A 23,989-nucleotide genomic window follows, 5' to 3' on the forward strand; every position below is an offset into this window, starting at 1 on the left:
GTTATTTTTTCATTTATATTTATAATGAAGAAAACATATATATTACAATTAGTCTAAGGGATGAAATTCTTTCTATTGACACTTTCTGAAACATACTGAGTCTTTTTAACTTGCCTTGGACATTTGTAGTCTACTACGACTTTGATCACTGGTGAGGGTGACCACAAAGCTTCAGAGCGTGGGCTCTGGGGTATGAGAGGCCTGTCTTCAAATTCCTATTCTGCTTCTTGCTAGTTATACTTACGTGACTTTGGGAAAGATACTTAACCTTTATAAGCCTTAATTTCTAAGCCTTAACATTGGTAAAAGGGGAATAATAACGTTGTCTATCTCATGGGGTTGTTTTGTGTAGTTAGGTGATGGAATGTGCTTAAAGCCCCCACTGGAGCATCTGGTGAGTAACAACCTTAGAGGAAGACAAAGCTTGTGCAGCCTTCTGGAACTGGATTTCTGTTTCCTGTCTTCCAAATCCATCATCTTGTCTTTCCTTTTCACCTCTTTCCACATCAACTGCATCTTCCACCATATCCACATCCCTGTGAATTTACTCCTTCCAATGCAAACTTTGTTTTTGCTGACCCCACTTTATACTAGGAGTATAGTCTTTCCCACTGACTCTAAGCTTGACTGCAGAAGATTCCTTTTCTATGCTGTTTTCCATAAGCTCCACCATATTAGCGTTTTCTTCCCTACATTCTTCTTTTTCTTTCTTGCCGCTTCTTTTTCTTTATACTCTCCTCTTGTGTTTCTTTTACCTTCTTTTCTTTTTCCTTTCTTCCTTTGCATTTTTTAAAAAATATTATTTTTTCTCAATAAGAAACTCTGGCTTCAGAAAAAAGTGTGATGCTGTCCTTACTTAGTGCTTAGTGTCCAGGTGTTTTTCTACTCAAATCTGCCATTGAAGGGTGGGCTGAGGGGCAAAACTTCCAGTCCAATTTTGAGATTCTGGCAAAGATCCATTTGAAATGAATTGCTGAGCAGAGAGGGTGGAGGGGGAGAACATCCCTACCCTCTCTGTCAAAGTAGAGGATTGATAACCAGTCTCTACAAGCATTGTTAAGCTGATTCTTTGCATCATGGTCCATCCTCCAGTACAAGAAAATGGAGAGGGAGTGTGTAGGAGATAAGACTCTGGTATCAGATTCCCTGGGTCAATTTCAGCTGATCAGAGAAAGCTTTATAATTGTGACTTGATTTCAATACCTGTGATCTCAAGTTAGCATACTTCTGTCTCACCCTTCCTCAAGTTTTATGTAAGAGTTTATGTAGCAAAGTATTTCAAGAAATGATTATTGAGCTTGCAAACAAAGTATCATTGGTTTCTATGGGGTGCAGAAAATGTAATTTTGATTTTTTAGTTATAACAAGTATGTGCCATAATAAGCCAAGATTCATACTGATTTCATAGTAGTATTGACTCCATTGGATACTTTTTTCCCATTCTTGAGATACTTTACTACCCACACATTCATACGAATGGTAAAACATACCCATAGTCCAGAAAGTAGATGGGAAGAGGAGGGAGGGGAGGGAGAGGGGGAAGACAGAGGGTACTTGGGGGGACCTCACCTAATGCAATGGTACATTTCAGAACTATTAAGAAAAGAGTATAATTGACTTACCACAACAAATAAGTAAGCGAGGTGATGGATGTAAGCATTTCACATTGTATGTCAAATCAGGACACTATACCCCATACATACATCAATATACACAATTATGATTTAATAAAAACAAAAACAAACAAAAAATTAAAAATAAAGACAGGATTCATGAAGAAAAGGAGGCACTTCAATGTAAATGACAAAATTTTTCATTGCAAATTAGGGGCTATCTTTTCTCAAGTATATTTAGAGACCAAATTTCTTTACATTTGGGTTAGACTAAAAATCTAGGGAATCAGAGAATGATTTTACAAGAGAATAAAATAAAAATTTGACTTGCATGGTCCTAAACCAGATTTCCTCTTTCCCTCTTTGGTTTAGGCGTGGATGACTCACAAGTGAGTGTCCAGGTAATACCAAGACAACTCACATTTCTAAATCGTGAGGTATCATTAACTGTGTGTGCTGATGTTACAACCCAATTTTAGGCCTGGAACTTTTGAATTAATGTAGAATTAATGTAGAACATAGAGCAAAATGCAGCCCCAGTACCAGATACTCCTCATCAAGATGAAACTGGTGATCTGATGGCCCTTTCAGGCTCTTCATTACCCGACAATAGAATATTGGTTTGCTTTGTTGGCTAGTTGGTATTTTGTTCTTGAATCGTCATTTTCATGCACCTGGCTGCAATCAAAGTAATGTTTTTAGCAATCGTAGCAGACTTTAAACACCTTCTGCCTCATCTTTGTTGCTCCAGCTTGCAATGAATCTTTTCCCATAATTGCGGGTTTCTCTTAGCATTGGTACAACGATTAATTTCCTGGTTACTGCTTCCCATTTCTATTTTTTGTTATCTTAAGAAACATGAACGGGGACTTGTTTTGTCTTGGATTGTTCCTGGATATTTAGTAAGTTTGATTTTTAGGTGATTGTAGATTGGTCATAAAGCTTTCCCACTGATCTGGTGCACATAATACCTTGTGGTTTTGTCGCTTTTATTTCAAGTCGCTTTTATTTCAAGATTTCCCTGTTAGGAAACAGCTTAATTATCTAGAGTTGCTATTGTTCCTCTTATTGATAAATTCTCTTCCTGTAATAAAATTTATCAGTTTTCTCTTTTGTCAGTTGCCCCTAAATTACAATGATGGACCTGTTTGGGGGTGGGCAGGATTAAGGAAAAGAGTAGTTATTTTTTCTCATTAATAAGTGCAGGTGAAAAATTAGTCACCTAAGATTTCAAATGGATTCCTTTTTTTTAAGGACCACAACCTACAGATTCATTTCAAACATTCACACATCTGCGGAAATTATCTGGGGATTTTTTTTTCTTTCTTAGTTTAAGTGCTAGCAGTTGCACTTAGAAACCCAAAAAGAAGCATTACATGGAAATGTCACTCTTGGGATATGGCCTACTTCTTCAAAACCTAGCGCTGGGCCCATGAAATACTTTGAACTTCTCTGAGCAAAAATGTAATACAGACACCAGGTAGGGATGGTGCCGTTAATTATCCTGTTTATGCTGCTGAAAACTAGAAATGTTTGGGGGAAGGTTCGCTGAGTGAAAAAAAGTTACCTAACCAGGCTGTGAACCACATCAGACTGTGACCACAGCAGGCAAGATGACAAATTCATAACAATAATGGTATAAAATAATGTAGCAATGTTAGGAGATTTAGTATACATGTAAAATATTATGTTATAAAAATAATATTTTCGTGCCGTGGCATTTTTCTGTTTACCTTTGATAGAATGTATGAAAGTTAGGCCTATAGAATCTACCAATTAAATTAAGGCTCAAGAGTTTTCTGAATATTATAGTAAACAAAAAGCCAACTGCATTGCAAGAATAGATATAAAAGGTTGGGCGACCACGATTTCATGACATGCCATACTTAGCTTTTCGATCCAGTTCTCAACGAACTACCTGACAAATCAGTGTGTGTGTGTTTCTTCTCACCTGTGCAAATTCATCTGCAAACATTGTTACGTAATGATTGGTAGCAAAGTTCTGGAGCCAAGTTCAGTGGGTTTGAATTCTATCTAGCTCTACCACTTACTGCCTATGTATTTCAGTTGCTGTGTGTAACTCAAAGCCTCAATTTTGTTATCCATGAAATGGGAATAAGAATATTACCTACATTACATAGCACTAATACATATAAAGCATAGAGTACCTGGCCCAGCCAAGAGCTCAGTAAGTGTTGGTTATGATTACAAGGTCAGTAAAAGATGTAAAACTTCTGAACTGGGAAAGATGATATATAAAGAACTCCCCAGAAAGTCACCTTCATTTCATTGTTTTGAAAGGTCACAGATAGCTACCCAGATCTTGCAGCCATTTATAAATGTTAATCTTTTCACACATATTGTTGTTTAGGATAATTGATAATAATTCCAGGAAGAAATTTGAGAGGTATGACTACCTGTGGGTTGTTAGGCGTGGTGGTCATCAGGCTTGGGATTGTGAGATACTGCTCTTTTTCTCTAGGTGGGTTAAACTTTTAGCCTTTCACTTGTGGCTTGCTCCAAAGCTCTTTATGCCCAGCCTGTCTGTCAGACCCTAGAGGGTCTAGGTTTTCACAGGCCAGTGTAGGGTGTGTCCAAGGTATTTAGCAGAGAGGGGTAAGTTTTAGGAGTCCGACGTTACTGTTGTAGACTAGGGAATTCCCTGTAAAGGGCTCCCTGCCTGCCTTCTGCTTTTCCTGTGTATGTGGTTTGCCCAGTCTTTCATAGCTTGACTTAGGCTTCCTTCCGCATCATCCTTGTGAGCATAAATACAAATAAGAAGTAAGATGCAGATCAGACTTGCCCATAGACAAGAGTCCTCTCTGCATACTAGCAGTTACTAAACCATAATGTCTACCCAAATTAACTTATGTCTAATTCCTAAGCTCATTAGCTACTTCCCCGTAGGTAGAAATATCACCAATTCCAAATCCATTGCTCTCTCCCATATTGGCTTTCACACTTTATTTTGGTGAAATTCAAGAAAGTCTCAAATTAGATTTCAAATGTCAGAGTAGAATCATCCAAACACCTCCTTTGCCACGTGTAGTTCCAATTTCCTGAAGCTAATTTTTTCTGTCTAATTACAAGCTCTCCAAGAAGAACTCATTTTTGCAACTCAGCATGAGCACAAGTAACTCTTACTTCTTCAGGCTGAGTTGAATGCAGGAGGCTTCCTGAATCTGCCAGAATTCAGCTGCTTAAGGTACAAGATAAGTGTAACTGTTCCCTGTTCTATTATTGCTTTATTATGATTACTATTACATTTTCCCTGGTGTTAAGTCTCACTACAGAAAACATCTGTTTCCCAATGGTCAGGACCCTAGATTGGGTATTTCTGTAGGAGTTCTGCCCTGGTGATAGGTAACATGGGAAACTTCTTTTCTCTTTTGTCCTACTGAAGGGTAAGATGTAAAACATAAAAGTTTTAACTGCGTGTTCAATGCTATTTTTAAATTACTAAGTTGCTTTAGATAGCTTCATCAAATCTGAGTATACTTTTTGGTGTCATTTTGTTTACTCCTGAAAAAAGAAAAATGTGTATATTCATTTGAGAGGATTCTGCTCTACCATAAATAAGTGGCTGGAATGTCTTTCCTGACTGAGCTTTCTTGCTATTGCTTTTGCCCTTGACTCTCATAACTAGGACATCCCATCTTAGGCAGAACCCTTGGATGCATTTTTTTATATTCTCTGGCAGTAATGGATTGAATCTACTGACTGATCAGGAATTAAGTCAACAGAGGTATTTGTTTTAAAAACAAAGCTTCCCTGTCTCCTGGCATCTAGCAGACAACCTCCCTCCCTTCTTAAGAGTTTCTTGCCTTATCAGGTTCTACGATTGGTTCTTAACAAGTGCTGCATCCAAACAAAACAAAATAATTGTTTCCATAGTTCTCATATTTTAAAAGTTCATATAATTGGGTTTTAATTTCCTTACTATAAGTTTGTTAATACAACTGTGCAAAATATTATAATCTAGATCCAGTCTTACCCCCTTTGAAAACTTTTAACAGTGGCAGTGCTTGCTCACTGTCTTTGTATTTTTAATCTGAGGGCATAACAGAAATGCATGAGAGCTCACGAGTACTTTTCTTTCCCTGTTTCCTTCCTTTTCAAGTCACTAAATAAGAGCTGCAGTTGGCAATTTAGCAAAATAGTGTTGCATCTACCACTTCTTATGTGCCAGGCACTAGGTTAAATACTTGGCATTATTTTAACTGATTCAACCAATACAATGATATAAAAAAGATTCAGTAGAACCTCTGTAAGTTCACCACCCAAGGGACTGTAATAAATTGGTCAACACGTGGAGGTGGTCAACCTAAGGAACTAGTCCTACTGTCCTGATATGTGCATGTGGTGCATGTCCAGTCTATGAAAATTAGGTCAACTTAAGAAGTGGTTGTTGTAGGGAGGTGATCAACGATGGAGGTTCTACTGCATTAGCATCCACGTTCTAAGCAGGGAAACTGAGACTTTGAGAGGTTAATTTCACATAGATAGAAAATGACAGAGCCAGAATCTGATCTCTGGGCCCCCTCTTACTAGGAGGGCACCATGCCACCCTTAAAAACATGGATATGATGAATATGATGGAAAGAGATGTAATATGAAGTAAAGTAATATACATGCTCCATCATTAAAACTCAGCTAAAATTAGGATAAGTTCTCCCTGTGACTAAAAGATCTCAGCATTCAGACATGTGCAAAAGAGGGTGCCCAGAGATTACACCGAACCCTGTCATACATCAAGGGTCATACATCAAGGCAGGTAAGGAGTAATATTCTCCTGTACTTTAAATGTTCTGACCCTTCCAAAGTATTCCTTCCAAAGAAAGATGGTAGACAAGAAATAAAGAAAATGGCTGCACAAGCTGCATGAAAATTGCCACATTTCTTAGATATGTTAAGAGATCGTCACACCTCAAGATTCAAAATTGAACTTGTAAATAAGTATCCTAATTAGAATTACAAACATGGACTTAGTTGAATGCCTTCTCATATCTGCAGATTTGTTAAAAGGTAATAAAAGTCTGTGTACTTGTGCTTGGATTTGTTTTCTTTTTGTTTAGGTTTAGCATTGCAATTCTCCAATGAAAGTACCTGCTGTTCAATAGTTTCTTTGTGCTTTTCACTGCTAAGAGCCATAAAAACGAAGTATCTCATAACAAGATAACAACTACTTATTAAGGATTAAGGATACTCCCATAGGTGTCTGTGCCTTGGAGCCCAGCTTGGAGTTCTATACCATATTATCTTCCTTAAAGAATGCCAAAAGTGGAGACTCAGTTTCATTTGAGATTTTTCCATGTCTTACATACACATATATGTGCAGAAGGTTAAACATTGCTAAGTTCTTTGGTAAATTGCAAAGCAATTGCATACCTATACAGTTGAGCAAAGGGCCTTCCATGTTGACTTTAGCTGACTGTAATTTCCTGATGATGGTGCAAGTTTTTACACAAAGGATGATGAGCACCGTAGTGGGCAGCCATTTTGTTGAGGAAACCGGAAACGCTCACCCTTTTAAAAACTAAGTTGCACTGACCACAACTTTATCACTTCTTCACTTTCCGGGTATGTTTTCTGCCTCCCACAGACTAATGTCACTTCTCCATGTTGAGAACAAGAGCGACATTTGGCATTTGGTTATCCCAAACCCAAATCTCTGACCCTTTGTTTTTAGTACTTTGCCATTTTGATTTTGCTTTTTTAATTTGCTTGTGACTCTCTGCTTCCCCCATCTTTTTTTTTTTTTGGTACAATGATTCTTACCTTGTCTTTCCCCAGTCCGTTTCTGACCTGGAGAGACGTACAGCATGTTATTGTCAGGACTTCCCGTGCGGGACATTTGAACGCTAATGACTGGAAAACCAATGCTGCTGGTTTTAAGGGTGAGAACTTCTTTCATATTCTGTCACAGGCAAAATATTTTTATTTTTCCCCCATTTTAAATGGAGAGCAGGAAATAGAACCCCTCAAACGAAACTTGAAATTTTATGCTGACACACGAAGAAGCTTGATCTTTTCGTAAATAAAAGGCAGATTGATTTTTTTTTAATTAAAACTACACACATAAGACAGATTTCCTTGGCTTCCCACATCATAGGTCAGTTTTTTTAAAAGATAAACCAACTCCCAAGTATAGACGACCTATGGGACTCCTGATTAGTTTACTATTTGCTGTCATTGATTATCTGAGTGGTATTTATAATGATGTATTTTAAAATTCCTTGCCTTCTATAATGATTACTTCCACTTACATAAAAACCGAGATTATATATATATAATATTGTTCACTTTAGTATAGTACTGTTAGTTACTAGGCCAAGCGTTCTATAAATTTTATTTTGTTTGTTTCAGAACTTCCACAAACAGAAAACCAGGCATACTTCAAAGAAATGTTACTTTATATAAATTGCAAGTTCCTACAAAGCTTCCTAATGTCCAGTCGTTCTGTAGTTGTGCACATTATGTAACAAGTACTGCATATTTTTCCCCTGGCTATACAGGTTAAGCTTCGCTCAGACTATCTTATTATTAATAGTAGCCATGTCATTTGTTGTTATAAATAACATATGTTATATAAAAAGAAAATAGTTATATAAATCATGTATCCTAAAATTTAATATATTCACTCAAGTTATAACCAAGATTACTTTTTACAGATCTATGAACTTAAATTTATTCCCAAATAATCTTAGTATCATTATATATCACCGGGGAGGGGGGGAAGGGAAGGGTTCTATTTAAAAATTGAGGTTCTAGTCCTGAGACCATCAGTAACATGCCAAATTACCCTGGGCAGGTCATTTAACTTTTAAGGGCCCCAATAACATCCATTTGAACATTTGGGAAGCTAAGTTATGTTATCTTTACATCCTGTTTTACACAGGACCTTGATATATCCTACTATGCCCAGTGTATACAAATATTCATGTCAGAATATATATTTTAAGAATTATCTGCAGATACCTTATTATAGACTTATACTAAGCCAAAACCTACAAATATTCCAGGTAACTGGCACTTAACATCTTCACTTTAAGGCTTCACTCCATTTCTGGAAAGAGAATATCCCCCAGCTTTGGAGTATTATCAAACACCTTTCCGTTCATGTGAGCTGAAGATGCAGCAGTTTGCAATGAGCTTTTAAACTAAAGAGTTATAAATACCCTGTTGGGATCCTGTTCTCAAAAGCCCAAATTAAGACATGTGATCCCAGAATTGCAATGGTACAGGTGACATCAAAATTATTTGAAATTTTAGTTGTTCCAGAAAATCCAGGATGTAATTTGCCATGTGTATTTTTCCTTTTGATTAGCTTCCCCGTGCTCCCAGCCGGTGGTATAAAAATCCATGAGGCTACGAGGAAAGAAGGGGCCTGCACGTAACCTTAGCTGGTTCAAAGCTGGAATGAAGTTCTTAGTAGAAGGATCACAGACTGAGTACATTAACCTCCATGAAGCTGAGGAATCAACTTTAACCCAAATAAACGTCTTAGTTTTACTTAGTCCTTTTTGGCAACTTAAAAAAAGAGCAAATGGTTCTAATATAAATACAGCCCTTTTGAAAAGCTCTGTTGGTTTTGGAGAAGGGGAAACAGAGGCTTTAGACTAAATCACCAGACCCAAACCTGAATCTGAAGGGGGCTGTACACTGCTTCTGGCAAGGAGGAAAGAGTATTTTACTATTGCACGTGGCAATATTTAGTATAATATTTCACTCTTCTCTTCGATGGCTGCCAAGAGTAACAATTAAAGCTCGCTTTTTCATAGATGAATTACTCTGAGAGAGCTGGGCTCCCAGTGGGATTGTTTTGTAATTTTGTTGATGGCAAGCCCCATATTTCTTCCAAACAGGATCATAATAAGATGATTTTTTTAGAAAAAAAAGAGTTATTTTCTTCCCTGTTCTAAACATTACCATGCCCTCCCTAGTGTCCCACAAATAAAAGTGAGTATGGCAGAGGCTAGCAGAAGCAACGTACTTTGGGGAGATGGAGAATGCAGGTCAGTAGGACTGTAGGAAAATAGTATGACTCTTTGTGAAATAAGAACTGAGAGAACAAAAAAAAGGAGCTAATGCTTGGAAAATGTTCATGCAGCAAGAACTCAAGAAGGGCTCGTCCTTTAAATGAGGTCAGCCGGCTGTTGCCGGCCTTGCCTCACAAGAATCCATGGCCTCATGTTTCTCCCTAGACTGGAGAAAAGGGAAGTCCCCGCCAACAGAAGCGTGTGGCCTGGAGAACACACCCTTCTTCCAGCCTGCTCAGTCCTAATACTGAGTGAGATAAAAGCGTGAAATGAGTCCTAAAACACCTGCTTCCCTGGGCTTGCTTTTGTGTCCTAGTGTCTAGTGATTTAATTTTTGAAGAGTGTTTTTTTTTTTTTTGTAATGGAAGAGCAGTTTCACAAGTTGCCCCATCTCTTGGTAATGGGGACAGCAGTATCCCTGTCAGAATTTCTTTCTCGTCAAGTAAAGCTGAAGCTACTTGGTATGGCAACCGATTCAGTTTTGGTGATTAAACATCAACAGACTCGATAGTCTTTGTCACCACGGATAACTTTCAGAAAAGCTAATAGTCTGTCCTTAAACACTGCCAAGTCCGTTTTACATCACCTCCTGATATCACCTCCACCTCCTCCGTGGTACTCACCCTGGGCGGGCAGCAGAGCTAGGTGATGTCTGCCCTAGACTGGTGTGGGCTGTCCTTCAGGCACACTGGATCCACACTCACCCCGGGTGTTATGGACTGAAGTCAGGAAGGGGCTCCTTTTCCTGTAGCAGCTTTTGCTCAGACAGGTTCCCAATCAGGCAGGGGGGTGAAAAATGAAGAAATGTAGGTCTCAGATGACTCATCTCTGTGTTCCCCTGAGAGAAGGGTTATCCGGAACTTGCTCCCTGATAACCTAGGTACAGAGAACTTTATTCCCCTCTTCCTGTGCTCTTCTTGCAGAAACACTCCATAAACAGTGCTGTAGTGAGATTAGCTCACAGAGAGGGAATCCCCCAAAATGGAAGCCACTCACCAACATGCTAGTGGTACCTTACTTGCTGTTTAGCAGTCGTAATTAAACTAAGAATATTCTGTCCTACTGCTGCTTAAAGAATAATAATAATAATAATAATCTCTTATGGTATAATTGAAATGACTTACAACCAACTAGTTTTTCAAAATCAACCTAGTCCCATGAATACATACGTATAGAAACTGAACGTTGTTTTGCCCTGTTTAGCTTATAAATAATCCTAGCTAAATTTCATATGACACCTGTTGATGTTAAACCTCCTCCATAGAGATTTTTCTTTAATAAATGGAATAAATATCACGTACTTATAAAAGAACCTACTTGAGATTGTGCGTGAGAATAAGAGCAAACAAACAGATGTGATATTCTGCCACTAGAGAACTGAAATCCAAATCCTAGTATTTTGCTATTGACCAACATTGGCAATGCCAAGAAGTGACTGGCATTAAGCTATTTGTTGTTTTTTTTTCTTTTTTCAGTATTTCTTTTTTTCCCTTAATCCATTTCCTTTCTGCTTATGAAAGTCTTTTTAGGTTTTTGTTTGTTCATTTGTTTTCTATTCCTTTTAATCTTCCTTCTTGTTCCTTCATATGTATGAATCAGCTATAAAAGTGAAGGCTTTTGCCATCTAGGTGGTTTTCTTCATGGAATTTAATTTACATTGTCTCTTCATTTATTGATTTGTAGATTTTTCCTAAGTAATTTCATCACACCAGCCCAACACATGTTGAATTGTACCTAGAAAGTGGGAGTGGGAGGAAAATGTCAGGGATACCATGGTATTGCCTAATTTAATCTGCTGTAGTTTATTACAGAAATAGGAATTTACACACAGAGACAGGAATTTATACTGCCTTAGTCAAGCCCCAACAACCTGCCGGGTCATGTGAGATAGAAGTGTCAATGGTCCATCTCTCATCATCTAAAATCCTGGTTAATCTCAGCAGCAGAAGGCATCTAATACAGAGACGGGCTATTGTGATGTCTGACATGTATTTTCACCAGCTCCATTTGTGCATACAGGATGCGTGGACCCATGGAGCCACTTTAATTCATATCATTTCAAGAAGTTAGCTCTTTCTTGTGATTACCTCCTTTTTACTACTTTAATCTGAGGAAACTGCAAATCTGCCATCCCTCTCACTGCCCCCTCCTAAACACAGTACAGGCTGTGCAGGCTGAGTCTTTACCCTGAATCCTTCTCCCTGGTTTGAGTATGTAGCTAGATGTATAATTCAATGCATGCAACATCAGTGCTTTCATTTTTTTTTTCAAAGTGTTTGTTTTTGGATTATATGACTGTATACAGTTAAACGCTCTTAAATCTAGGAACAGGAATAGACATCAGATAATAAATTAGGACCTTCTGTCATCTTTACTAGGCGAAAGAATGAAAAAAATGTCATTGAAAATCAAAAAATGACAACTAAGTGAGCGAGGTTACCACGCCTTCCATTTCACTGCCCTCCCAGACTATGTAAGTCTCTTGTTTTCTACCAGCATGTTGCTGAAACTTCCCCCATCCCCACTGACTCTGTCTTTGACCACAACTAAACTACTAGATTTTTTTTTCTTAATTTCTAACTGATTACCCACCATGGGGAAAACAATTGACAGTCTAACATGACTTCTTAGCCTCCAAGGCCTTAACTTTTAATAACCTTTATTATCTTTAATTGCCATCATTTTATTTACACTGGTAGGGCTGGCGATTTTAAGATGTTCCAATATATTTTTAATACCTACCTGTCTTGCTTTCAGTTTGTAACACTTATTAAAAAGAATTAGAAGTGGTTAAACCATTAAGCATGCTGTGTGTTCAATCAAAACGAAAGGTTTTCAAATGGTTTTTTGAGTATATAAAGTGATTGATGATGTGTTACTGTTTGGAAAGGGTAAAGTTTCATTTTATTTTATTTCACTGTACAAAGCAAGCTATCTTTGTCACCTAGTATGCTGATACACTGTTGGTAGCTTATGACTAAAGCTATATAATGCACCCTAAGTGGTAATCTGCACGTCATGTTTTTAAGAAAGGTTAAAATGAAATGCTATTCATCTGGTCAGTGTTGGAGGTGGTATTATAATCAGACGCTTGACTCCAGTCTTGATCCCATTTGCAGAAATAAAGCACTTATGACTTGAAAAGACAGAGGGAGGTAAATACATTTGATTCGACCTAGTACAATTTTGTTCATTGGAAATGCCACCTGATTTTTTTCTCATGATTCCATGTTTTCTACCATTGTGCTCTGTGAACTCATATTTATTTCATATTCATTGACTTAAAACCTTTCATTTTGGCATTTATTGACCACTGAATATATGAGCTTATCTTCTAGCTCTTACAAAAAAGATGTGAATCACATATAATTTAGGAATTTTACCTTGATTCATTTGCCTGGTGGATAATTTACCTAAACCTATATGTGAATATAGAATCCCTGAAAGCAAGCCCTGCTTAATTATTACTTCATCTAGAATTTCATGTCCAACACGCCCACGTGTACCATGAGAATGTTCAGTTCATGCCTACTAAATATGTGAGGTTTCAAAATATTTTCTACAAATGAAGAGTGATGTTTTCTCCATGCTGGTCTTTGACTAAATGATGGTATTAGATTTCATAGAATCTTGGGGGCTTTGTTTTAGTTTTCCAGCTTTAAGTGCATGTGGTTTCACACTTAAAATCCATCCTCAAAATAGAATGAAAATGATGGTTGTGCTATTTGCCTATTATCTCTATGCCAAGTATAATGAGTTAATGAAGAGAGTTATGTTTGGAGTGGTTTTGTGGTTTTCCCACAATCTTATGAATCTTGAAATTCAAGTAGAAAGTCTGTCAGTGATATTTTCTGTGGCCTTTGAGAAAGCCAATTAAGGTTTTTTTTCTACCTTGGTTTTTGTAGAACATGGCTAACTAAAACTTAAACTTAGAAGGCTGAGTTGAATGAAACGTGCTTTGAAAATGGAAAATACTAAACACAAAAAGAGTCTTAAAAGTCTACTTTTATATGTTGAAACTTTCTACCTCCTGATATTAGGATAAATATAGGGAACTGTATTGTGAGTTAGAATATTTGGGGTTTGAAAATTAATGACTTTAATGGGCTAGAGAAAATATATTAAGGGCTTTATAATAAAATTATCACTAATATGTTATCAAAGATTTTATCCTTTAATTTCATATCAATAAGAAAACAACTACATTTAAATTCTGTTTTGCAAATTAGTTTAAAGGTCATTTTAATTCAACATACTAAATCTTTCAAGTTCTAATTAGTTGCTTCAGCATAGGAACTAAATGTTAGAAATCTGAACTGATCATAGCCTGTCATCCTATCAACTCTTTAGGAATTTATATATATATATATTATATATATATATAAGCTATGAGTATAAAATATGATTTTTTAACAATATGTGAAAGCTTCTACATTTAAGAGAAGTAGGTGGCTCTTTTTTTGTAATCACCAATTCAAATCACTAATTCTAATGAGGCTGGACTTTCCTCAAGTATTTTTAAGCATGAGTTTGCTATCTTCAATAATAGCAAATCTTGATTATTTTGTAGTTACAATTGATATTTTAGGCAAAGATAAAAGTCATCTAGCCCTAACTAAGCCAATGCTTATAGAGGGTGATCAACAAGGGCCAACATTGATTTCAAGTCCAAAAGTGTGTTCTGACTATAAAGTAAAGAGATAGATTTCTTTGAATTGCTCATAATTGAGTTCTGAATCCAAAATAGGATACACCAAAAGGAGTAAGCCAAGACAGTCTTATCAGAATACACAAACACACACACACAACCCTATCTATACATAGTCTTACAGAGAATATTTTAAAATTCAGCAATTATTTTTCTATTTAAGGTTTTGAATTTATTTAAAATAAAAAATTCACTGAGTTCTCAACTCTCCTTTCTCTCCATATAATATTTTTTTTTTTTTTTTTTTTTTTTTTTTAATTTTTTTATTAAATCATAAGTGTATACAATGATATGATTATGGGGCATCATACACTCACTTCATAAACCATTTGACACATTTTTATCCCAGTGGTTAACATAGCCTTTCCGGCGTTATCTCAGTTACTGTGCCAAAACATTTATATTCTACATTTACCAAGTTTCGCAAATACCCCTGTAATATGCACCACAGGTGTGATCCCACCGATTCCCCTCCCTCTACCCACCCCCCCCTTTCCCACTTCCCCCTATTGTTAAGTTGTAGCTGGGTTATAGCTTTCATGTGAGAGTCCCAAATTAGTTTCATAGTAGGGCTGTGTACATTGGATATTTTTTCTTCCATTCTTGGGATACTTTACTAAGAAGAATATGTTCCAGCTCCATCCATGTAAACATGAAAGAGGTAAAGTCTCCATCTTTCTTTAAGGCTGCATAGTATTCCATGGTATACATATACCACAATTTATTAATCCATTCGTGGATCGATGGGCACTTCGGCTTTTTCCATGACTTAGCAATTATGAATTGGGCTGCAATAAACATTCTGGTACAAATATCTTTGTTATGTTGTGATTTTTGGTCTTCTGGGTATATGCCCAGCAGAGGAATTACAGGATTGAATGGCAGATCTATTTTTAGATCTCTGAGTGTTCTCCATATATCCCTCCAAAAGGAATGTATTAATTTGCATTCCCACCAGCAGTGCAGAAGTGTTCCCTTTTCTCCGCATCCACGCCAACATCTCTGGTCTTGAGATTTTGTGATATAGGCTAGTCTCATTGGAGTTAGATGATATCTCAAAGTAGTTTTGATTTGCATTTCTCTGATGATTAAAGATGATGAGCATTTTTTCATATGTCTGAAGGCCGTGCGCCTGTCTTCTTCAGAGAAGTTTCTCTTCAAATCCCTTGCCCAGCCTGCGATGGGATCCCTTGTTTTTTTCTTGCTGATGCGTTTGAGTTCTCTGTGGATTCTGGTTATTAAACCTTTGTCAGAGTTATACCCTGCAAATATCTTCTCCCATTCTGAGGGCTGTCTGCTTGCTCTGCTTACTGTGTTCTTAGCTGTGCAGAAGCTTTTTAGTTTGATCAAGTCCCAGTAGTGTATTTTTGAAGCTGCTTCAATTGCCCGGGGGGTTCTCCTCATGAAATACTCACCCAGACCAATTTCTTCAAGGGTTTTCCCTGCATTCTCCTCTAGTATTTTTATAGTTTCATGTCTTAAGTTTAAATCTTTAATCCAATGAGAGTCTATCTTAGTTAATGGTGAAAGGTGTGGGTCTAATTTCAGTCTTCTGCAGGTTGCCAGCCAGTTCACCCAGCACCATTTGTTAAATAGGGAATCTTTTCCCCACTGAATGTTTTTAATTGGCTTGTCAAAAATCAAATAGCGGTAAGTAGCTGGATTCATCTCTTGGTTCTCTATTCTATTCCAGATATCTACTTCTCTGTTTTTGTGCCAATACCATGCTGTTTTGATCACTATCGATTTGTAGTAAAGTCTGAGGTCTGGTAGTGTGATTCCTCCTGTTTTGTTTTTATTTCTGAGTAATGTCTTGGCTATTCGAGGTTTTTTCTGATTCCATATAAAACGAAGTAATGTTTTTTCAAGATCTTTAAAATATGACAGTGGAGCTTTAATAGGGAGTGCGTTGAAAGTATATATTGCTTTGGGTAGTATGGACATTTTGATAATGTTGATTCTTCCTAGCCATGAGCATGGTATGTTTTTCCATTTGTTAACATTTTCAGCTATTTCTTTTCTTAGAGTTTCATAGTTCTCTTTATAGAGATCTTTCACGTCTTTTGTTAGGTAAATTCCCAAATATTTCATCTTCTTTGGCACTACTGTGAATGGGATAGAGTCCTTAACTGCTTTTTCAATTTGACTGTTGTTGGTGTATATAAAGGCTACCGATTTATGAATGTTGATTTTGTAACCTGAGACGCTGCTGTATTCCTTGATCACTTCTAGGAGTTTTGTAGTAGAGTCCCTAGTGTTTTCCAGATACACAATCATATCATCTGCGAAGAGCGAGAGTTTGATCTCTTCTGACCCTATATGGATACCCTTGATCGCCTTTTCTTCCCTAATTGCGGTGGCTAAAACTTCCATTACAATGTTGAAAAGCAATGGAGACAATGGGCAGCCTTGTCTGGTTCCTGATCTGAGTGGAAATGATTCCAATTTAACTCCATTCAATATGATATTGGCTGTGGGTTTGCTGTAGATAGCCTCTATCAGGTTAAGAAAAGTCCCTTCTAGACCAATTTTCTTGAGTGTTCTGATCATGAAGGGATGCTGGATATTATCAAAAGCTTTTTCTGCATCAATTGAGAGAATCATATGGTCTTTGTTTTTTAATTTGTTTATGTGCTGAATTACATTTATAGATTTACGTATATTGAACCAGCCTTGAGACCCTGGGATAAAACCAACTTGGTCATGATGTATAATTTGTTTGATGTGTTGCTGGATTCTGTTTGTTAGGATCTTGTTGAATATTTTTGCATCTATATTCATTAGTGATATTGGTCTATAATTTTCTTTTCTTGTTGGGTCTTTTCCTGGTTTGGGGATCAGGGTGATATTTGCTTCATAGAACGTGTTGGGTAGTCTTCCTTCTTTTTCTACATTTTGGAACAGGTTGAGTAATATAGGTACTAATTCCTCTTTAAAGGTTTGGTAGAATTCTGACGTGAAACCATCTGGTCCCGGGCTTTTCTTTTTAGGGAGGTTTTGTATAGTTGATGCTATTTCTGAACTTGATATGGGTCTGTTCAACATTTCCACTTGATTCTGGTTAAGTCTTGGAAGGTGGCGTGCTTCCAAGTATCGGTCTATTTCCTTCAGATTTTCATATTTCTGAGAATAAAGTTTCTTGTAATATTCATTAAGGATTTTTTGGATTTCTGATGAGTCTGTGGTTATTTCGTCTTTGTTGTTTCTGATTGATGATATTAGAGATTTTACTCTTTTTTTCCTGATTAGGTTGGCCAGAGGTTTATCTATTTTATTGACCTTTTCAAAAAACCAGCTTTTTGATTTATTGATCTGTTGTATTATTCTTTTGTTTTCAATTTCATTTAATTCTGCTCTAATTTTGGTTATTTCTTTTCTTCTACTGGGTTTGGGGTTGGAATGTTCTTCCTTTTCCAGTTGCGTGAGATGTCCCATTAAGTTGTTAACTTCCTCTCTTTCCGTTCTCTTGAGGAAGGCTTGCAGTGCTATAAATTTCCCTCTTAGAACTGCCTTTGCGGTGTCCCAGAGGTTCTGATAGCTTGTGTCTTCATTGTCATTTTGTTCCAAAAAATTGGTGATTTCTTTCTTAATCTCATCTCTGACCCAGCTATCATTCAGCATAAGGTTATTTAACTTCCATGTTTTTGTATGGGTATGCAGATTCCTGTTGTTACTCAATTCAAGTTTTATTCCATGATGGTCCGAGAAGATGCACGGAATAATTTCTATTCCTTTAAATTTACTGAGGTTAGACTTGTGACCTAAAATGTGATCAATTTTGGAGTAAGTTCCGTGGGCTGATGAGAAGTATGTGTATTCAGTTTTGTTGGGATGAAATGTTCTGTAGATGTCTGCTAAATCTAAATATTGGATGGTTAGGTTTAAATCTAAGATTTCTTTGCTCAGCTTCTTTCTGGAGGATCGATCCAACACTGCCAAGGGAGTGTTGAAATCTCCAACGATTATGGAGCTGGAGGAAATCAAGTTACTCATGTCTGTTAGAGTTTCTCTTATAAATTGAGGTGCATTCTGGTTGGGTGCATAGATATTAATAATTGAGATCTCGTCATATTGAGTATTACCCTTAACAAATATGAAGTGACCATTCTTGTCCTTCCTTACTTTTGATGGTTTAAAGCCTACTGTATCTGCAAATAAAATTGCAACACCTGCTTTTTTCTGATTACCATTTGCCTGAAATATGGATGACCATCCTTTCACCCTGAGTCTGTATTTGTCTTTTAAGTTGAGATGTGACTCTTGTATGCAACAAATATCTGGCTTAAGTTTTTGTATCCAGTCAGCTAACCTATGCCTCTTTAGAGGACAGTTTAAGCCATTCACATTGATGGAGAGTAAGGATAAGTCTGGTGGAATTTTGGGTATCGAGTTTTTCAAAGGTCCAATGGACATTTTTAATCCTTTCGCCAGTGTGGAAGTTGGAGTTTGATCCGAAGTTTCTGAGTGAGTTTACTTTTGTGGTATAGGATTGGGTTGGTCATTGTGGAGGATAGGTCTGAGAACATCCTGAAGAGCTGGTTTACTTATGGCAAATTTTTTCAACATATGAATGTCATTGAAGTATTTAATTTCTCCATCATAGATGAAACTCAGTTTAGCTGGATACAAGATCCTGGGTTGAAAGTTTTTTTGCTTTAGGAGATTAAAAGTTGATGACCAGCCTCTTCTTGCTTGAAAAGTTTCAGCAGAGAGATCTGCAGTTATTCTAATATTCTTACCTTTGTACGTTATAGTTTTCTTTCGCCGGGCTGCTTTGAGAATCTTCTCTTTCATGTTAACTTTAGTGAAGCTAATTATGATATGTCTGGGAGATGGCTTTTTGGGGTTGAATCGTGCTGGGGTTCTGAAGCTGTCTGCTATCTGAATTTCAGATTCTCTAGGCATGTCTGGAAAATTTTCTTTCATAATTTCATGTAGAAGGGCCTCTGTGCCCTTGGCTGCCACGTCATCAGCCTCCGAAATTCCTATAACCCTTATGTTATGTTTTTTCGAATTATCTGAGAGCTCTCTGAGTGAGTGATCCGTTTTTGCTCTCCATTTCTCTTCCTCTTTGAGAGATTGGGAGCGTTCGAAGACTTTATCTTCAATGTCAGAAATCCTTTCTTCTGCTTGCTCCATTCTGTTACTGAGGGATTCTACTGTATTTTTCATATCTTTGAGGGCTGTAAGTTCTTGTTTCAATGTGTCTAAGTCTTTGGTGGTTTTGTCTTTAAATTCGTTAAATTCTTGAGACAGTTTTTGAATTTCTCCACGAATTCCTAATTCCATTTTATTAATCTTGTCTGCAAACCAAATTCTGAATTCGACTTCTGACATCTCAGCCAGTTGTTTATGAATGGGATCTTCAATCACATCTGCCGTATCTTTTCTTGGGGGGGTTGATCTATTCTGGTTATTCATGTTACCAGAGTTTTTCCGCTGATTCCGCCCCATGGTTTACTCCCTTTGGTTTTTCCCCTGGGGTTTTATCGAGGGCCCATACAGTGTTGTGGCCTGAGAAACTGGGGCCCTGTCTGGTGTGGTGGAGCAAAGTGGTTCTGTCTTGTTTTCAGCTGGTTTCTGTTCTATCCTATTGCAACTTCTACTCTGGCTTGAAGTCTCAGCTGTGTGGAAAAATCAGCAATTAAGTCACCCCGCCTGCCCACCTCTGGCCCCAGTTGGAAAAGGAGAATCAAACCTTCCTACAATCGCACACCCAGGGCACCACCTGAAAAGTCCTCAGTCTATTAGCCCAGTTCAAAAGGTCCGAATCAACTGTCTCAATCGGCACTTGTCTCAGGTGGAAGGGTTCAAGAGGTCTCTGGGAACTGGATCACAGGGGCCTGGTGACTCCTCTGAGACAGCTCACTCCAGTGCAGCGTGGAGTCAGGAGGAGCCACCCCGCAAACAGAGCAGTCTGGGAAGGTTAACGTCTCCTTCCCCACTTTGCCCCTCCGTCGGACCCAGTCACTGGTATCTCTGCAGATGGCTAACCCAGTTGCCTGCAGTGAACAGACACTCCAGGGGTTTGCACCTGCCTGAATCGCGAGGAAGTCTGCCAGGCCCCCGCAGACTGCCGCTATCTAGCAGGAGGAGATGGGGCCTGACATCTTTGAGTGTTTGATGCAGGTGATGGGAAGGAGGTGTTCACTCAGGCTTAGCCCCGTCCCTGATGGATGCTGCTAACAGAACAGAACAGAACAGACAACTTTGTGAGGTTCTGTCTCTGTTCCTGTCGTCGCCTACAGGAGACGGGCTGTTTTGAGTTCAAACGTCTTTGCTGCTGGAGAATTGCGTCTGAACACCTCTCTGGGTCGGCCCCGCCCTGGAGGCTTCTGGGTTTGTGAGTCGTGACACAGGTGGCCTCCTCTGGTTGCCCAGGGAGACAGGGGGTGTGGCCTCAGAATATCCAGAAGTGAGCGTTCTGCCGTTAAAGAAAAAACGGCTGTTGATCTACCTCCAGGGAACTGCCGCTCTGGTGTGGGCACTCAGGCGACCCTTCTCTCCTCTGTCCCGCGCCCCAGAGTCAGCACTGAGCGGCCACAGTCCGTGCTGGGTCCACACCCCTTAAGAGATCCCCCAAGAATCAGAACTCTTGGGGGATGGGCGCCCAGACCCGGATTGGGAGTGGGGCGGGGGGAAGCTAGAGTTTCATTCAGTTTCACGCAATACTACGGTCCGGGGAGGGCTCCTGCACTGCACCGCAGGGAAGTGCCGCCAAGGCTTGATTTCCCCTCAGCGGAGTGCCCTCTCCTCGCTCACGTATCCCAGAGTCAGCGCTGACCTGACGCAGCTCAGGCACTGTGCACTCCCCTCGAGAAATCACCCAAGGAGCCGAACTCCTGGGGGATAGGCCCTCAGACCCCGAGTGAGAGTAGGGGTTCTCAGCTCTCAGCGGGGAGGCCAGAGTCTGATTCAGTCTTGGGCCCCGTATGCCCGGGGAGGGTTGGTGCACTGCACCGCAGGGAAGTGCCGCGAGGCGTGACTCCCCCTCAGCCCGGTGCCCTCTCCTCACTCGGCGCGCCTCAGAGTCAATGCTGACCAGACGCAACTCGGGGACTGTCCACTCCCCTTGAGAAATCACCCAAGGATCCGAAGTCCTGGGGGACAGGCCTCCAGACCTCAGTGGGCGGGAGGGGAGCGCCGGGGATTCAGGGTTGCCGGCAAAGGATTCCCAAAGTTTTATTCAGCCCTATGTCCGGCAGGAGAACGCCACGGCACCCCAGTAGGGGAGGTAGGTCCAGTTTTTAGAAGGTCTCTCCCGTGGAGTGTAGTGGGAGGGGCTTTAATTTCTGCCCACTTGTTCAATTGTGGGGCTACAGAGCCGGTCTCATGGGGGAGGGGGACTCCCGTCCGCTTGGTGGTGGATTTTGTACCTTTTGTTTGCGTCCTTGTGATCACAACTTGCCTCAGCGGTGTTGATGTGCGTTCTTCAGCCTTCTCTCTTGGTGAGGCTCAAGTCCACCAGGATACTTACTAAATTCCTGTCCCTTAACTCTCCTTCTGGACGGGAGCCTTTGTTGAAAGCTGGCTTCAGTCCGCCATCTTGTCTCCACCTCCTCCATATAATATTTTTGAGGTTCATCTATGTCAGTAAGTATGGCAGATGTTCATTCTTTTTCTTTGTCATGTATTATCCCACGATATGAATATAGCACAATTTGTACACGCATTCACTTTTCCATGGATGAATTTACTCTTTCTAATTTGGGGTTATTATGAATAAAACTACTATAAGTGCTCACATACAAGTCTTTATATGGAAAAATTATAATTCTTAAAGTATTAGAAAAGCACTCTCTAATTGGAAGAGAGACCCTGAGGAGTAAGAGAGCAGCGATCCAAATGACTAAGCAGATGCAGAGCTTTCTAGACAAGGTGAATAGCGTGGGTGAGATTTGTTCAAAGGAAAGCAAGGAGGCCATCAGAGCTGGGGGAAGGGAGGAAGGAGGGAAACAGTATATGAAGAATTTAGTACCATTCTTCTCTCATAGCATCCACTCAGGTAAAATTATTTATCTGTATGCCATACATTCTCATAAGCATATTCACTTATATTCAGTTCAGATTTGTATATAATAAAATTGAGCATATACTATTTATAAATATGGATATAGATGTATATAGAGCTATTCCATTAAAATGGTGTGTGTAGCTTAGAAATGAAATTTACTCCACCATCACTTTCAAATGTTAGACTCACTATCTTATAGTACATATCTCTTGTAACACTCCTATCCTCATGTTTCTAGAATTTTCTCTAATGTGGATTATTGTTTTTAGTTCCTTTTGTCAGCAATTTGAGTTGATTCTGGATAAATGATTAACCTCCTTATTTGTGTCTTTTATAGGATTACTTGGGTTTTAGAAAACAGATTCACTCAAAAGTGTTAAAGCATAATCTGCTAATGATGAACTATATTAATGTCATGAGATTATGATTAATGCATTAGATCCTATAAAGGCACATTCTAAATCAAAGGCTCAAAAAAAGAGAAGAGTGTAGAAGTTTTAGAATTTTAGGCTTACCAAAAGTTTGAGAACCAAAGCTTATCTGAAATACTGTAGTTTCTTGAATTGTTAGTTTAAACAGATAGATTCTTTTGTTTGTTTGTGTTTCCCAGAGGACTGGGAATTCTATTTGGAGAAGATAGCTGTGGTGAAGTCAGTGACTCAGGGAAGGAGAGAAGAGAGGGCACCCAGCGTGCAAAAAGGGCAGGTGTGGTGTGAGGAGGAATTTGATCTAAAAGAAACTGAGAGCAAAGCTGCTTGAATCTTAGAAGTTCTCATTTGATTTGAAAAACATTTTGGAGCCACTCAGTGATGTGAGGAAGTGAGCCGGATAAACAGCATTTGACTTTCAAGCAAGTTGATTTTAGTTGCTAGTCTGATGTCACAAAGAGCATTGTTCTTACACTGATAATGTGAATCCATTGTTCCTACATTATGTCTTACAAAATGACATGTCTATAACAAATTGATCGGTTGAAATGGATGAAAGTTCGCTTGCAGAGATCATTTTGTATTATCTTCATATGCACTTGTATACTCGTGACCTTAAAAACTGTGACATTTAGCGAAGTTTTTTTATCATCTCTTGGCTTCTTTGCAAATGAGGAAAGTTATAGAGTTGGGATATACAATCATCTTTCCTACATTCCCCTTTTTTTTAAAAGAGAGAAAGAAATGCCTTTTGAAATGGCTCTTTAATAAACTCAGGACAAAGGGTATGGTGACAGGGTGCTTCTTGAAAAATGTCAGGTCAGAAATTGTGCTGGAGAAGCCTTTACACATTTCATCCAACCAGAGTCTTCTCACTGGTTATTATTGTTACCATGACCTTCAGAAATCCACTTCTGATATTTGAATTTTTTTTTAACAAACAGTTATAGTTTTTATGTTTGCCATGTGACTTTGCACAGATTTAAAGAAGGCAAGTAGCATAATTGTAGCTAACACCTTGAGTTGCTATAAGAATGTTATACAGGCAGAATGACAGAAGTATTTAGAGCGAAAAAATGACCTTTTCTCCTTCTGAAGCTTTACATTAATACTCGTTTTGTGGCCATGGAGCTAATTTAGAACTGTCAATGGTCTTAGAAAGCTATATTGCTTTTCTGAACCCATCA

General features: G+C 38.6%; 1 protein-coding gene across 4 annotated transcripts in view; it reads left to right on the forward strand.

Moving 5' to 3' along the window:
• Positions 1-23,989, forward strand: part of PCSK5 (proprotein convertase subtilisin/kexin type 5) — a 466,549-nt gene that overhangs the window by 220,775 nt on the left and 221,785 nt on the right. For all 4 annotated transcript variants that reach the window (XM_053575543.1, XM_053575548.1, XM_053575551.1 and 1 more), the window contains exon 10: positions 7,407-7,510. In XM_053575543.1, the coding sequence (XP_053431518.1) occupies positions 7,407-7,510 (104 nt within the window). The remainder of the gene's footprint in view (positions 1-7,406; positions 7,511-23,989) is intronic.

Source organism: Nycticebus coucang, chromosome 2 (genome assembly GCF_027406575.1).
Source record: "Nycticebus coucang isolate mNycCou1 chromosome 2, mNycCou1.pri, whole genome shotgun sequence".
Classification (NCBI taxonomy): Eukaryota; Metazoa; Chordata; class Mammalia; order Primates; family Lorisidae; genus Nycticebus; species Nycticebus coucang.